The sequence below is a fragment of the Erithacus rubecula genome (assembly GCF_903797595.1).
Source record: "Erithacus rubecula genome assembly, contig: SUPER_Z_unloc_4, whole genome shotgun sequence".
NCBI lineage: Eukaryota > Metazoa > Chordata > Aves > Passeriformes > Muscicapidae > Erithacus > Erithacus rubecula.
This window is the reverse complement of record NW_027635670.1, coordinates 1,089,597-1,106,394: the sequence shown is the minus strand read 5'-3', so window position 1 is coordinate 1,106,394 and position 16,798 is coordinate 1,089,597. Positions and strand designations below refer to the sequence as shown.

General features: G+C 38.2%; 1 protein-coding gene across 4 annotated transcripts in view; it reads right to left on the bottom strand.

The window, feature by feature from the left end:
• Positions 1-417: 417 nt before the first annotated feature.
• The window catches only part of LOC306814930 (uncharacterized protein), a 34,569-nt gene continuing 18,188 nt past the window's right edge, over positions 418-16,798 (bottom strand). Inside the window, exons 12-14 of one of the 4 annotated variants that reach the window (XM_079331459.1) lie at positions 16,646-16,797; positions 15,922-15,999; positions 418-826 (exon numbers count right to left, since the gene is read on the bottom strand). In XM_079331459.1, the coding sequence (XP_079187585.1) occupies positions 15,935-15,999; positions 16,646-16,797 (217 nt within the window). In that variant the 3' untranslated portion in view covers positions 418-826; positions 15,922-15,934. Of the gene's footprint in view, positions 827-2,653; positions 2,856-15,921; positions 16,000-16,645; position 16,798 lie in introns of those variants that run through there. The other 3 variants (XM_079331461.1, XM_079331460.1, XM_079331462.1) reach the window with 3 other exon arrangements.

Sequence of the window (16,798 nt, the reverse complement as noted above, 5' to 3'; positions counted from 1 at the left end):
GCCCTTCTCATGGAGGGACAGTGAGCAAAATGTTTCAGCAAGATGTAAATAGTTCAGTTTTTGTCCCTTCTTTACTGTGGAAATTCTAATTTCTTTTTTTTTTTTTTTTTTTTTTTTTTTTTTTTACATCCAGGATCTCAACATTTGGCTTAAAATTAATATTTCTTCAAAATACATTTTTGTTTTTTAAGGATAAGAAAATGAAAAATGCAAAATGTAGCTTTACATAGTTTGTTTATTAACCAACAGATAAAATATGAAACCTCCTATAAGATGCTATAAATATGTTCTCATCATAGGAGGAGATATTAGTAAAGTTTATTAACTTTCAGAAAGTTATTAATAATCAAATTATTAGAGATAAAAAAAAACCAAAAGAAAACATAGCTTCATTGGGCTTCAAAGGCTGAATGAAAAGTCACAGGGCAATGCAATCATGCCTTTTCACACAAGTAAATAGAAAAAACAGTACAGCTCAGCTGTGGAAACAGATAACTGAAACAATGAAAGCAGCACACTCCAAACATGCAGAGAGGTTTGAGTGGAAATGTGACCAAGCACTGATACAGAAATAAAAGCAATGGCTAAGGCACAGCTTAAGGGAGCTTTAGGGCAAACCATCTCAGTCAGATTAGCCTTGTTAATGTGTCACAAAGGAAGAGCCGAGAAAGACATTCAGGATCAAGTGCTGACTAAAAGCAGGAAGGGACTGTGAGCACAATTAGTTAAATTCTAAGGGGATCAGCACATCCATGCAGCTTTTGTGGACAGGCTCAAGGAATGCCTTTGTAGGAGGCTTGCTTATTTCTGTCTTCAGGTTTACAACCTACAAAAACACATGAGTAAATTACAATTGATTAGGCAACTGTTCAGGTTGAAAGGTGGCAATACTCCTTTCTCAGAGAGAAGAAATGGCAGGTGAGTTGACATGGCTGATTTTGTCTGTGAGGCTATGATAAGATTTTTAAATATATGTACTTTTCAAATGTGTAGGTTGGACTAGTAGTTGATGGCACTTAATAATATAGATTATAAACACTAGCAAGGTCAAATGAAAAGATTCTTTTAACCTTTTCCCCCTTTTTTTTGTCAGAAAGAAAGATGGCTGATGATTGATCTAAAACATTTACTATGGATTTTTATTAGTAATTTCAACAGAACCGACAGCCAGATATGATCTTCACACTGAACTAGCAGTCAGAACTTTCACACCCTCTATAAACCAAAAACATCTCAGGATCATGACAATAGTTTGGTGATTTTCTCATGATTTTTTTTTTCCACCTACACCATTGCAAGCAGGACACAGGATGTGAGTTTAGCAAGGAAACAGAAACACTGTAACTGCATTACAAGTCATACTTTACATAAGAGCAAGAGAGTAGGGGTGCTGGATATTTACTGTTTTCATCTAAAGCCAAATAGGAAATTCCAAAGAAAAACATCAAAGCTCACAGGAAATTAATTGTTATTAAAGTGTGGAAGTTCAAATTGAAAAAAAAGAAAAAAAGAGAGAGAGAGGAAAAAGATCACTTGCACCTCCTTGTGGTCTGCAAATAAAAGTGAATGAGTCTTAGACATGGCTGTTTTAAAGGTTTCTGAAGCAGATTAGTGGCGAGGCACTGGCACAGAGCTGTGGATGCCCCACCCCTGGAAGTGCTCATGGCCAGGTTGGAGAGGGCTTGGAAAAACCTGTGCTGGTGAAAGGTCCACGACAGTGCAGGCACAGGGGTGGAATGAGGTGATCTTCAAGGTCCCTTCCAACACAAGCCATTCTATGATTCTACAGTTATTGCAAAAATTACCTGGAATTACAGCTTTCACCTAGGTAATCAGGGGAGCTTTCAGTAGAAACACTGGGACATTTAGAGGTGCCTTAATTAACTGTGGGCTCTTAATCTTGCCAAATTAGTGCCTTGCTTTGCTTTGAGAGATTGTTTCTTTGATAGATGCAGCAATTCACTCTGTGTAGCATCTATTTCTATCCGTCCGTATGTGCAGTCCCTTGTGTGAACTGGGCTGTGTAATAAAGTCCTCTGTTTATCCTAAGATAATGTTTCTACATTAAAGAATGAAACACTTATACATGTTAAAAATCCTCTGCATTCGAAATTCGTTGCATAAAAATTTTGGAAGAAAGGGGATGTCATGGAGCCTTTGAATATATAATTGATCCTGGCTGGGTGCCAGGCACCTACCAAAGCAACTCTCTCACTCCACTCCACAGCTGGACAGGGGAGATAATAAAAGGAAGGGTCTATGACTTGAAATAAAGAATGAGAAATCACTCAATGAAAACCATCAACATTCAAATTAGAGATACTAATTGAATTTATTGTTAACAAAATCAGAGCAGGATAATGGGAAGTAAAATGAGATTTTAAAAATACCTCTGGAGTGAGTTATAACCTGCTTCATGAAAAGCATGGATACCTTGGTAGACAAGATGCTAGCAGTCAAAGACTCCAGCAGCCATGCCTCCTACTGCAATGGAGAACTGGTACCAGGTACTGAGTACTCAAGAATTTGCTTGGATTATGCTTGTGATTGGCCAAGACTCGCCTGGGTGAAGTTGCTGGTCTTTCTGTTCTTTAAATGGCACCTGCTGTTATATGAAATGGGAAAGCCATGGTGCTGGGTTAGGACACATACATTTTATATGAAAATGTCTCTCATTTAAAAAAGAGATTTATTTGAGGTGCAAACATTGATAGTGAATCAGAGTACAAACAGTGTGCACAAATTAAGTACAGATTCTCACAGCAAATATCTCATCTTTCTGCAGTCTGATCAAAGTTTGTCTCCATAGATTCAGCAGTGGTTTTTCCTGGAAGACTCTTTGCATCTATGAACATCTGCATAAAAGAAAGCTGTCGAGGCATGCAAACTAGAATGGAACAAACTGTTCCTGTAAAGAACATAAATTTACTAAACAAACTGGTTCTACTGAGGACACTCTCTTGGTTGTCAGAAGCAATCTAAATGACTTTAAATTCTGATAGGTGTACTTCAGGTCCAAGGAAATAATCAAAATTTTAATGGCTGTCCTCAAACTGAACAGTCTGGACAGCATATTTTGCTGATGGTTTAAAATATGTCATTCTTGGCAGGTTTTTCCCTCAGGTGGGTTCTTGTGTTATTTTTCTTTCCTTTTAAAAAGAAAAGGTTTTGGTGTTAAATGGAATACACGTACATAAATACTGGGTGAGGGTACTTAGGATTAAACTCAAGTGGTTAAAACATGAAATGCATGCTATCCACTCATTCCCAAGAAGTACAAATCCCCTGGCTTTAGAGGGAGACAAATCCTTTCTGAAAATGGGTGTTATTACAGCTGGATTGCACACGAAGTGATGCACAAATAGGTCATGGTTTAATCAGGCATCAAGCACATGTTCATATTTTCTTTACAGTTTGAAAAGCTGGGTTTGTTGGAGTTTATTAGACTCTCATTTCTGCTATAAAGGTGAACTAGACGCACAAATTTTACCTGTGTCCAGTTTTAAAAATCACCCCACATTAAATTTCAACAGGTTAACATACATCTTCAGACAGATGGGACTTTACCTGAATGCTTAGACTGAGGTACAGTACAGGTGTTATAATTTAGGTAACTTTCCTGCCTCCAGTGTCTCTTGGCACAGGGACTTCAGTTCACATATGACTTGCATAGTTTTATTGCTGCAAAATATCAGAGTCTTTGTAGATCTTTTGTTTTGCTGTGTTTTTGTATATGTTCTGTGTCTGTAGATTGGCCTATTAAGCACTTAGACTGGGAATTTTTTAAAGTTAACATTCTCCTAAATATATAGAGAAAAAATGAGTAAACTGAACAAGAGAATACATTAGACTATATTTTCATTCTTTCTGTGAAAGTGAAAGTTTAATATGTCTTGCTTGTCTAGAATTACTTATGTCAAACATTATGTTGGTGTGGCATCTATACATGCCTGTCTTAAATGAGCTATTTATGGTCACTCAAAATATCACCCTCAAAGGTATTAGCGAACACAGTTTTAATATGGATTTATAAAAATGCAATTTGACAAAGTTTGATTATGAGACCCATCCTATTAGTTAGTAAATGGATGAAACTTACAATGCTAATTGAGTCAGACCTGAGTTAGAACTCAGGAGACTCTCCCACTAAATGAAGAATTTCACAGTGGACCCCTTGCTTTCTAAACACTTGATAGAACTTAGATGTGTAAGAACACAGAATCCTGCACGTGGGGAGGAACCACTCCGTGCACCAGCACAGGCTGGGGGTGACCTGCTGGAGAGCAGCTCTGTGGAGAAGGACCTGGGGATCCTGGTGGACAGCAAGCTGTCAAGAAGAGAGAACTGAGAGGGGATCTCATCAATGGCTGTAAGTAGCTGAAGGGAGGGTGTCAAGAGGAGGGAGCCAGGCTCTGCTTGGTGGTGCTGAGCAGCAGGACAGAGACAATGGGCAGAAATTGCTGCACAGGAATTCCATGAGAACATAAAGGGATAATTTGTGTAGGTGACTGTGCAGTGGAACAGATTGCCCAAGGGGGGCTGTGGAGCCTCCCTCACTGCAGATATTCAGGAGCCATCTGTGCCAATTGCTGTAGGACAGCTCTGCTTGAGCAGGGATGTTGGACCAGATGACCCTCTGTGGTCCCTTCCCACCTGACCCATTCTGTGATTCTGTGATTTAACCCTGAACTATTTTAAATATTACTTTAATTTATCCCCATTTAAAAAAGAAATATTTTCAGTAGAAACTGTGGATTTGCAGAGTTATTATATTGTATGTTTCACCTTTTGAAAGATATCACAAAGAAGGAGGCAATAAAGTAATGCTAATCCACCAAAACTTCCTGATAGAATTTTCCACGGGAAGAGTGTACTAGTTGCAATATAGGATGTGGTCAGAAATGTGTATTCTATCACCATCTGTTAAGTTGGGTGTGGCAGTGATTCCTTATTTCCGTGGCACATATTATCTGCTCATGGTCCATCTTTTAAACAAGATGGGTCAGTCATCTTTATCTTTTCCACAACCCATCCTCCCTCCAGGAAGGTATCATCTGCTGCTGGGCCATTGAGTCCCACTGTATGACTGATAAAATTACATCAACCCACTGGGAGATGCTCCAGCTAGGGAGAAGAGCCAAGCCTTTCCTACCTAGATAAAAACTGAGATTTTGGACACCAAGATACCTTCTTTCCACTGGATTCCACAGGAATTCTGGACCTTTCTGCATCATCCCTGGACCTTCAGAGGAAATCTGCACCCTTCTCCAGGAGCACTGCTTCAGCTGAACCACATCTGCCACTGCAGGAGGATGCAGCCACCATTTAATGGGACTGCTACCAACACCCTGACTGACTGAAGGGGTGTCAGGCTGTATTCTGACTCTGTCAGTGTTTTGGGATTGTTCTTTGTAATACTGTATTTCTATTTTAATTTTCCTAGAGCTGTTATTCTTAATTCCCATATCTTTGCCTGAGAGCCCCTTAATTTCAAAATTATAATAATTTGGAGGAAGGGAGTTGACATTCTCCATTTCAAAGAGAAGCTTCTGCCTTTATTGGCACACACCTGTCCTTCAAACCAGGACAAAGAGACTACAGTGCTACTGTGTGCAGCTTCTCTTTGAAAGATTATATGCAAATTAAATATTTAGAAAGTTAAGAATATCTTGTTTCATGATTTAGGGTGGTGAAATTAAAAGGATGAGATTTTTTTAGCACTAACTGTTGGAAACTGCAGAAGTCTTTTGTCATGGAAGTAAAATTAGATTGTGAACATCTGGCATGGGCTTTATTTTAATATTTTCTTCTCAGTATATTCCTTGTTATTAATTCATGCAATGATAATGATTACAAAATGTTAAGAAGGTATTACAGTCTCTTTTAGTTTCATAAAAACAGAAAATTTAATAAATTTAGTCACTATCATGACATCATATTTTTTTAAATACCAGCTGCCAGTTTTTAATATAATATCCAAGTCTATATTTATACAAAAGAACTAGTGCCTATATGATGAAGTATGACTTCTAAACACAAAGCCTATTAAAAATAGCCTCTTAAGTAATTTATTCTGTAGAAAATCAAACATAGTTACTTTCAATTGGCCTCTTTGTACTACAAAATACATTTAAAAATAAACTTGGGTCTTAAAATATATTCTATTGCAGTCTCTGTGTATTCTAGTACATTACTTATTAAGGCCATTAAATAGACATTTGAAAGCAAAAAAAAATATTAAAACTATTTTTAAAGAACTAATTCCATAACTATTTTTGACAGTGATAGTTTGTCGTCTTTAACTGACAGATAATGTTTAATGTCATTTTAATTAATCATTGAAATTGTAAATATGCCTATAGCTGGAGTGGCATATAAAGTGCTTGTATATGAGTTGTTCTGCTATTCTGCATCATGATGAGTTCAACCACATTGTTTTTGTGCAGAACAAACTAATAACTTTTGCATGCTAGTAATTTTAAAATTTTACTGTTATTTTGACAATTTTCAAACACCTGCTCAACAAACATCTATTTTTAATTGTTGTGATGCAGTAGTACAGAGCACAATATATGTTGAAAATTCTCATCAGGCTGAAAAAAGACACTGGACCACATATTGGGTAATTCTTGTGCTTTTACCATACACTATGTTTTACTATATTTAAATCTGGCAACAAGCCCATAGTTCACACTAAAAAACTGTTGTCTAACAAGTCTTTAAATCTTACAGTACTGTTCGTCAGAAGTGGTGGCTCACAAATTCTTACTTTATTACAGTTAACTTTAATAAGATTTCAACTGCCCCAGAAAACTGCTCAACTTTGCAGGTTAACAACTATAAAGCCATAAAAAACATAAACCACAAGCTCCCCACTCCCACAACAAAGTTCAGTACAGACATGGGGTAGACTACAACCATGCTTAGCCCAGTAAAAACAAGAAAAGATAGAAATAAAGGCAGAAAAGAGAGAGAGAGAAGTAAGAAGGTCACAAGACCCCACATTGGTCCTGCTGCTTGGATGATCCTGGGCTGAGATAGTGAGGAAGAAATCAAAAGAAGAATAGAGGAAAAAAAAGGAGTCTGATCCTTTTCATTTCACAGTTAACTTATTGCAGCCTGTGATGTAAACTGTGGCTGTTCTGCCATTTCACTCACAGATTCACAGCCAGCCCTTTGACCACTCCTCCAGAAACTGAGTCAGGAATGACAGATCATGACAAGGATGACAACAAAACACAGCTCTCAAGGTGGAAAAGAAAGTTGGTTCAGCACAGCACTGTCCCACCTTCATGAGACACTCTCTTCCAATCACAACTCCTGTGTTGCAACAGTCAAAATGTTTGAGAAAAAGGACCAAGCTTGTGTCTGATGCTCCACACTAATCATTGGAACTGTAACTGCAATTTCAATTAAAGATGCAATATAGGAATCTATATCAAAATCTGACTTTGAGATATTCTTTTAGATATGTAGAACATTCTATTCCCTACCAAAACCATGTTTTCCATCTAAAAAGCTACCTACAAGTCAAATATCAAAGTTCAATATTTTTGTCATATCCATAAATTCGAATTTGGACAGTGAAGTTACAACATAAAGCCATTTAAAATGATAAATTTCTTCTCTTTCTCTTCCACTTCCTTTGTATTTGCCTTGGACAGCTAATATAATGTCTATGAAATTTGAAATTTTTTTCCGATATATGTGTTGGGCTTTGTTTACACTCATGAAACTGAAATCTGTATCATTAGCCAAATCAAATATTTTTTTACAGAATAACTGTATTATGATATCTAATGTAAAATATAATGCTTCATTTTGTAGGTTTGTATACTACTACAGCTAGATGTGTTCTGGTGTGTAATTAAATTTTATTTCCCAAACTCAGAAGACTCTACAGCAGAAAACTGGTAAGTGGTCTGAAAATTTGTCTCTACAAACGTATTTTAGACATAGACAAGGTGTGATTTCTTTAATCTGAGAACTTCACTTGGATCTATGATTTAAATATGCAGCAAAGTCCTTCTGAGGCATGCACCTCATTTCTCTTTTAGTCAAAGGAGAAAAGTTAACAGTTTTTAAGGATTCTGGAAGCAGAAATCCACACAGAAGACTATGAAACACTGTTTTTGGAACTGGTCTCTGACCTGTCCATGGTCCCTTCATTTGGTGAACCTATATATCTAAAAGCAGCAACCAAAGATAAATTGAGAGGTACTTACTAAAAGCCAGCAAAAAATGCAGTTGTCACAGCAAAAGGCCTGTAATTTAGAATTTACAAATACCATTTCTTGAGGCACCCAAGAATGCAGTTTCACCAAGAATGCTCTGTCTACCCCATGGAGGATTTTCTTGACTTGCAGAGCATGCCACTAATGTCCCCTCATGTCAGTGGGATGGGATGGGTTTAACTGCCAAGTGGCTCTAGGCAATTTCAAATCAGGTTAAGTTTTGTGTGCTTCAGTGATTTAAAAATGATTCATACTGCCAAAGCTGCATGTATGTTCTTTACAGAAGGGATGGTGAAAAGCAGAAACAGAGAAATAAAATGGCTGGTGGAAGTGAAATTGAGTCAGCAGTAGGAACTGGGTAAGTAAAGGGAAGGCAAAGAGCTCAGATGCTGAAATAATGACATCAAAGGAGGTAATGATGGGAACAGAGGGTTCCAATGCACTCAGATTACATTCATTGCACAGGTGAGGGTTGGGAGGATTAACCTCTGCTATTGACCTTGAACTTGCCAAAAAATTACTACAAGCAGAAATACAGTCTTTTCTCAGTAAGCAGTAGCCACGTGTGCACTAAACCACAGAGGACACAAAGGCTGTCCTGCCATCCAGCAGAATTGAGGGAATGAGGCATGTTCCACCCCGAGCCCATGGCCACACTGCCTCTCTGCCACCAGCAGAGAGGGAGCTGCACAGGCCAGACTGAGTTCTGCCCCAAAGGTAGCAGGGATGCAACTGGCTGCTCTGTGTGTTGAGGTCAGCCCAACACTGGAGGCATGTGGAGAACAGCCAGAGTCTGCATCATCAGGACCAAAACTGCTCAAGGGCACAGAGTGAGGCAAAAATTGCCACTTCAGGATTACATTTATAGTAAAGAAAATATGCATGCAGCATTTGGACAGGCTAATCTGCCTGATAATAATTTTCAATTATGCACCTGTGTCTACAGCTGTCATTTTGTGAGTAGATAAAGAAATAGCAGTGCATGTATAAAGGAGTAGATAACACTACTAAGAAGGGCAGCCTTTGAAAACTTCTTTTAACTATGGCTTGAGTTTGATGGGAGGCAATAGACCTAGCTGTGCTGAAGGAAACCAGGAGGCTATGCTGTCTCATTCATTAGCAATCTGGGACTTCAGTATTTATTTCATATCATAACTGAGTAACAATTTACTAATTTATTTATTTTTCTACCCTAAAAATGCATTTGTTAATTTATTCAGCTTAAAGCATCCCACAGGAAGCAGGGGTCCTGGAGGGCTAAAGAGAACATCTGAACATACCCTAGATCAGTGCACTTGTAAGAATTCCTCTAGCAGGAGTGTACAGGATGCTTGCAGCCCCAAGTCCCATACACCTCAGATTGAAGTGAAGCCTACTATTTATGATGCTTAGGATGCTTTGAGAAAGATTTTAGATGAAAATTTGTCCCTTTAAAAAAAAAATTTGTAATAGTTTCAGATACATTTCTAACATTCTAAACATAGGCAATATAAAGCCAACAGCTAATATAAAAGTTCCAGCTTTATCAGTAATAGAGAAGTAACAGAGAAGACAGTAATAGAGAAGACATTTCTGAGCTGTTCAGTATTAGTAAAGTAATTATAAGCTTTTAATTGGTATTCATGAGAATGTCAGAGTACTTTAGAATAGGTTTTTGCTGAATTTTTCAGTTGTTTATTCGGTTTTGTTTGGTTGGTTTTTGTTTTCTTTTGTTTCTTTTTTTCCCCTGTGCATATAGTGAATCTTTACAGAATGCTCAAATAAAATTTTAATAATAAATTCATGTGATCATATTTTACTTAAAGAAAACTCATTATTTTATGAACAAAATGAAAAAATTCCATTTGTTTTTTTTTTTTTTTTCTGGACAAAGGATTAGATTGTTAGATTAGAGCTATACAGATGCTTTCTTAAAGAGTACTTGACTTTTACAGCTAAGATCCTTCTCTGATGAGAGAAAATAATTATAAAATTAATTTTCTGGATAATCTGATTTAAAAAAAAAATAATTTTTCTTTCACTGTACTCTTCTGTAATTTGATTACATTACTTTTTAAATCTTTTGTTTGTTTCCTTACACCAGAGGAATAGTGAAGTAAAATTATCAGGGACAAATGCTTTGCATAAATCCAGCTAGAAGATGCCAGTTGCTCTGCTCTTATCCAGAGCTGTGGCCCCATCACAGAAGGTCACCAAATTTCCCCTTTGCAAAGCCATGGTGCTACATAGCACCTCCAGGTTTTCCATGTGCCTTAGCAAAGTTTCCAGGAAAATCTGCTCCATGATCTTGCCGGGCACTAAGATGAGACTGACCAGTCAGTGGTTCAATGGGTCTTGTGCTTTCCCCCTTTTATAAAGGAGATTATATTTTGCTTTTTCCAGTCACTGAGGACTTCATCTGCCTGCCACAATTTTTCAAAATTAATGGAAAATGGCTTAGCAACTATGACAGCTACCTCAGGACCCTCAGATAAACCTCATCAGGTTCTCCCATGGACTTGTATATATTCAGGTTCCTTAGGTTGTCTCAAACCTGATCCTTTCCCATAGTGAACTTAGGGTCTTCATTCTCCCAGTTCCTGAATTTGAGTTTGTTCTCTTCTTGGGTAGTGTGGCTGAAGCACTTCCTGTTGAAGACTGAGATATAGAACTCATTGAGAATCTCATCCTTCACCTTGTCCAGGGCAGCCAGGTCTCCTGTTTCCTGCTGCAGGGGGCCTGCAGAATCCCTAGACTTTCTCTTGCTTCCAACATACCTAGAGAAGCCCTCACTTTATCTTCAGTACCCTTGGCCAGGTTCTATGCTAACTGGGCCTTGGCTTCCTTAACATTGTCCCTAGCTTCCTTTGCAATCCCCGTTTTCCTCCCAGGTCACCTGTCCTTCTTTCTAATTCCTGAAAGCTTCTTTTTTTGCTCTGAATTTGCTCAACATCTCCTTTGCCATCCATGGAAGCTTGCCCAACTTCCTCCTTGTTGGGGTGCATTGCTCCTGGACTATTTTCTAAAACAAAATGACACTGTTTTCTTATTCTTATTTTTATCATTTATTGTATATTGATTTGCTTAATTGCATTTAAAGTATGTAATGATGGGTACTTACAATTATCTTTTATGGTTAATTTTAACTAAAATCTAGTTCTCAGCCTTAATGTTGACATTATAAGTTAGTAAAGACCAACAGCTAAGTAGAGAAATTATTCAGTTTCTCTTTGTCACATAATTAAAAACAGATATAAAAACTAGCAACTTGTATATTGCTTCAGAAGTTTTGAAATTGCTTCAGAAAACTTTCACAGACATAAGATTAGGTGAGGGAAAGAGCTAAATTATAGGCTTTGGAGTCAAGCATTCAAAAAGGCCAGAGAAAGTATAACAATAGTGCCAACATTTCTTCATAGATTAAATCTTTTCATATTGTTTAGCTAAACAATAAAGTTAATAAAAATATTTATTTTTTAGACATTTTATTTTGCACTTCCATACTTAAAACATTCAATTACTTTGCACTATACAGTTCAATAGCTGAACCACAGCTTAAAAATCTTAAAACAGAGTTCTGGCTTTCTACATGACTTCCATTCTTTAAAGCTGATTTAAAACTGGCCTTAACTGTCTCATTATCAAAAAATCAAAATTCTAAAATGGCAGTAAAAATCGAATAGTGTCTATGTGTACATTCTGCATATAGACTGTATATAGTTTTTATAAATATTTAGGTTTGTTCTCTCTCTGTGGTGGACTGAACTGGTTCAGTGCTGTCTAAAGCCTGGACTTATCACCAGTGTTGCTGCATCTTGGAGTGATATGCTCACAGCAAAGCACTCAAGATCACCCTCTCTATCCACTCTACAGCATCTTCACCATAATGCATCCACATTTCAGTGACATCTATGTCCTTGTTCCTTTTCTCTTGCATTCCTTTCTGATAGTCTCACAGTGCACTCTGAGATTCAAGTGCAGAATGCCCTGAGTTCTGGTAATGGCACTCAGAAACAAACACTGTGTTCCCAGTACTGCACTTCCCAGAAGGGCAGTTCCCACAAGGACAGTGATGAGTACACATCAATTTGTTTGCACAAAAGTACATTCATCGGGATGGTTCATCTCTACAGAGTGTTCTTTCTACATAGGTGATTCAAACCTAGAAGATGCACCTTATGAACAGATACGCAGTAAAAAAAATAAAGTTTGGGGATGTTACTATTTAAATTATAGGTTAATGCTGGAATACAATTTTTTTTCAGTTTATGATATGGGACTTGATGCAGCTGAGTAGTTCAGATAAACCACTCAGCTCCAGGTACACAGTGCATATTTGGTATTTAAATGAACAGTGTGCATTTACTTCCAGGAACTTAGCATTATCGTCTTCAACAACTACTTGTTAGAGACAAGCTTTTGTCTTCAAAACAAAAACCATCATCTTCACATTAATTTGCCCCTTATTACAACTATGATTTCGAAGTTTATAGTTTTCTTCCTGTCTATGATTTGTTGAATTTCATAATTTATTTAAAAAAAATCAAAAAGAGAGTCTAAAAGGTTGAAACACATATCATGGTATAAAAGCCAGCACTTTAAAACAATTTCTAAACAGCTAAATAATTTGAAGTGGGACAGAGCAAAGTTAATTTTGGTGGCCTGTGCTTTGCAGATATAAGTTAGCATTAGGAGCCACCTTTCTGCAGATATTGCTTGTGGAGGCATGTTAAATGCCCCACTTTAGAGAGGAAAAGCTTATACATCTCATCCATTTTCAATGGAACTATACCTGATTGACTCAAAAACACCTTTCCTTAGTCACAGACGACTTTAGGTCATTGCTAAGCTTTTTATTTTTCCTATTTTTTAGAAGATTTCTTAAAAATATTCATTGAAAGGCATAAAAATTTCCAAGCACTTAAATGCCTGCATAAGTGTTCTGATATATAGTGAACCACATGGATTGAATGCTTCCAAATTTTTGTCCACTCAAAAATTACTGCAGAAAGTGCTTTTGTGTGTCAAACTTTCTCTCCAGTGCTCCCCTCTAAAATAGGGAGCTTGTTTCAGTGCTGGCATCTCTCTTAGAGTTTCTTCATTATTCTGTAAATCTAAAATCTAAAACCAAAACCAAACACAAAAATGCAACAAACAATACAGTCTAAAATTAACAAAAAAACAATTTAGAGGTTTAATTTTTTATTTACCAATGAAGAACTTCTCTACATTAGCTTGATATGATAGTTATCTTACCATTATCTTACCCTACTTACCTATGTAGGGTAAGAAATTATTTAATGCAATTTTAAGTCTCTTCACTGAGAAATTCAACAACCAAAATATTGTAAACGTATTACATCACTCTGGCTTTTGATGTATTTTAATGTATATGGTTGGGTCAATTCATCAGAGAATCACAGAATGAGTCACGTTGGAAGGGACCACCTGGTCCACCCACCCTGCTCAAGCAGAGCTGTTCTACAGCAATTGGCACAGGATTGTGTCCAGATGGCTCCTGAATATCTCCAGTGAGGGAGACTCCACACCCACTCTGTGCAATCTATTTCAGTCAAATGGTAAGTCACAGTAAAGAATTCTTCCTCATGTTTAGGAGGAACTTCCTGTGCAGCAATTTCTGTCCATTGTCTCTGTCCTGCTGCTCAGCACCACCAAGCAGAGCCTGGCTCCCTCCTCTTGACACCCTCCCTTCAGCTACTTACAGCCATTGATGAGATCCCCTCTCAGTTCTCTCTTCTTGAGGCTGAACAATTCCCTCAGCCTTTCCTCATGAGAGAGATGCTCTGGTCCCTTTATCAGCCCTCCCCTGGACCCATTCCAGGAGCTCCATGTCCCTGCAGTGCTGAGGATTCCAGAGCTGGACACAGCACTCCAGCTGTGCCTCCCCAGGGCTGAGGGGCAGGATCACTCCCTGGAGTGCTGGCAGTGCTCCTCCTGATGCACCCCAGGGCACCACTGGCCCTCTTGGCCACCAGGGCACACTGCTGGCTCATGGACAGCTTGCTGTCCACCAGGATCCCCAGGTCCTTCTCCACAGAGCTGCTCTCCAGCAGGTCACCCCCAGCCTGTGCTGGTGCATGGGGTTGTTCTTTCCCAAGTGCAGCACCTTTCATGCTCATCTCTTCTGAAGCACAGCACAGCAGTGGTACCAGCCTCTGCTCCCAGCTCAGAGTCATCAGCAAATTTTCTGAGGTGGCATCTGCCCCTTCATCAAATCAATTGATAAATAATGTAAACAATACCGGGCACATTACTGCACCTTGTGGGACATTGCTAGTGGCAGACCTCCAACCTGACCCTGTGCCACAGATTAGGACCCTCTGGGATCTGCCATTCAGCCAATTCTCTATCCACCTCACTGCCCACTAGCCCAGTGCACACTCCCTGGGTTTGCCTATTAGGATGTTCTGAGAGACAGTGTTGAAAAACTGCAGAAAACATCCACTGCTCTCCCCTCATCACCCAGGTAGTTGTTTCATCATAGAAGGCTATCAGCTTGGTCAAGCATGATTTACAATTAGTGGATGCATTCTGACTACTCCTGATCATCTCCTGTCCATGTGGATAGAGATTGCTTCCATTGCCTTTCCAGGAATTGGTAGTTCTCTGTGCAGTCCTTCTTGCTCATTTTGAAAACTGGGTTGACATTTGCTTTTTTTCTGTCCTCAGGCAGGTCTCCTCAACTCCATGACCTTTCAAAAATGATGGTGAGCAGCCTCACTGTGATTTCCACCAGCTCTCTCAGCACTCAAGGATGCATCCTTCAGGGCCCATGGACTTGTGGATGGCATTTACCCAGTGTGAGAAAACTCAACTCAAAGAGTTACTTTTTTCAGTTATTTATTCAGATGTAAATTCACATGAGGCAATACTTCTTTTGTAGCATACCAATAAGAAAGGAATCCATGTATCCCAAATCACTAGATCTATGGAACTGGAATTCCTGGAGCATGTCCAGAGAAAAGCATCAAAGCTGGTGAATGGCCTGGATCACAGATCTTATGAGGATTGACTGAGGCAACCATGGACTTTCAGCCTGGAGAAAAGGAAGCTCGGGGGGAACCTTATTGCTGTCTGCAACTACATGAAGGGAAGTGGGAGTGTGATGGAGAAGTACATCTTTTCCCAGGAAACAAATGACAGGACCGTAGGAAATGGCCACAAGTTGAGCTAGGGGTGTTTTAGATTGGACATTGGGGAAAATCATGTAGAGGATTGCCAAGCATTGGAATAGTTTGTCCAGGAAAGTAGTTGAGTCACCATAGCTGGAGGTATTTTAGAAATTATGTAAATGTGGCCCACAGGGACATGGTTTAGTATTGATTTGATGGTGCTGGGTTAATGGTTGGACTGAATGATTGTAAAGGTTTTTTCCAACCTAAAGAATTTTATGAATCTAATGTATTTTACTTATAACAGATACCAAGATGCATAAAGACTTGTACATGAACAACAGAACAGACATACAGGGAAACAACAGACCGTGAGAATAATTTCAAACACAGAAAACTGTAACCAAAGCCAGTTGCAAACCAGTTAGCAAAACTACATCATTCTTGGATGTAAATGTGCTTAGACATCACAGAAAAAGAGTAAATATCAAATCCCTTAATAATAGCTAGGAAAATGAGAGCATTACTAATAAATTATTTTAAACCATGTGGGGTGATACATTGCAATGTGTTACCTTTATGTCCATTTTAAACTTCTGTATGAGTTCCTCGGAATGGTGACTCTATCTCCTCAGAGCATATTGCAGGGTCTTCTGGGGAGTTCCCATAATCATATAGTTACACAGGATCAATACATAACCCAGAAAAACTTCTAAACAAGAAATAATCATTTTTTTTCAAATAGAAGAACACATCCATCTTCCTTTCCCTAAATCACCTAGATCAGGCTTTGTGTTGCAGAATCATAGAAAAAGCAAATCAAATATTTGAAGAAAGATTTTCTGCTAGTCCCACTAGAAGAGAATAGTTTATCAAATTAATGCAATTGATATTTTTAAGTTTTCTTGAAAAGGGTTACTGCCTTGTGAATTCCACATTTGTTATTTCATTCATTGCATGTCTGCCAAATCTGGGAAGATTCTGAGTTCATCTACCTAGAACATGAATTGAGATGTTTAAACACAGTACAAAGAGATATCTATTTTCAAACAATAAAGATACCAAAGAAAAGATGCACGGTGGAGTATAAATTTGGAAGCCCTGTATTTACAAGCCAGAACCCACTATTACAATTCATATGGCAGCTCACTGAAATGGACAAAATGGAAAATATGTCATGGGAACTCTTAAGACATGTTAACAACACACTTTTTACTGCTCCACTGTTGCTCTATGTGTTCAAAAGTATCTTGGCTGAGAATAGTCAAGCTTCTATTATTTGACAAGAGGATTTCTCACCTGAGCAGGCTACATAAAGACAATCCCTTTTAATCCAGTTGGGGATTTCTCCTGTCTGGATACAATCAAACACAATTTTTTCTGTTTCAACGTATTCTAAATCAGACTTTGCTTTCCCAATATTTCTGAAAAGCTTCGTTGGGAGGTGTGTCC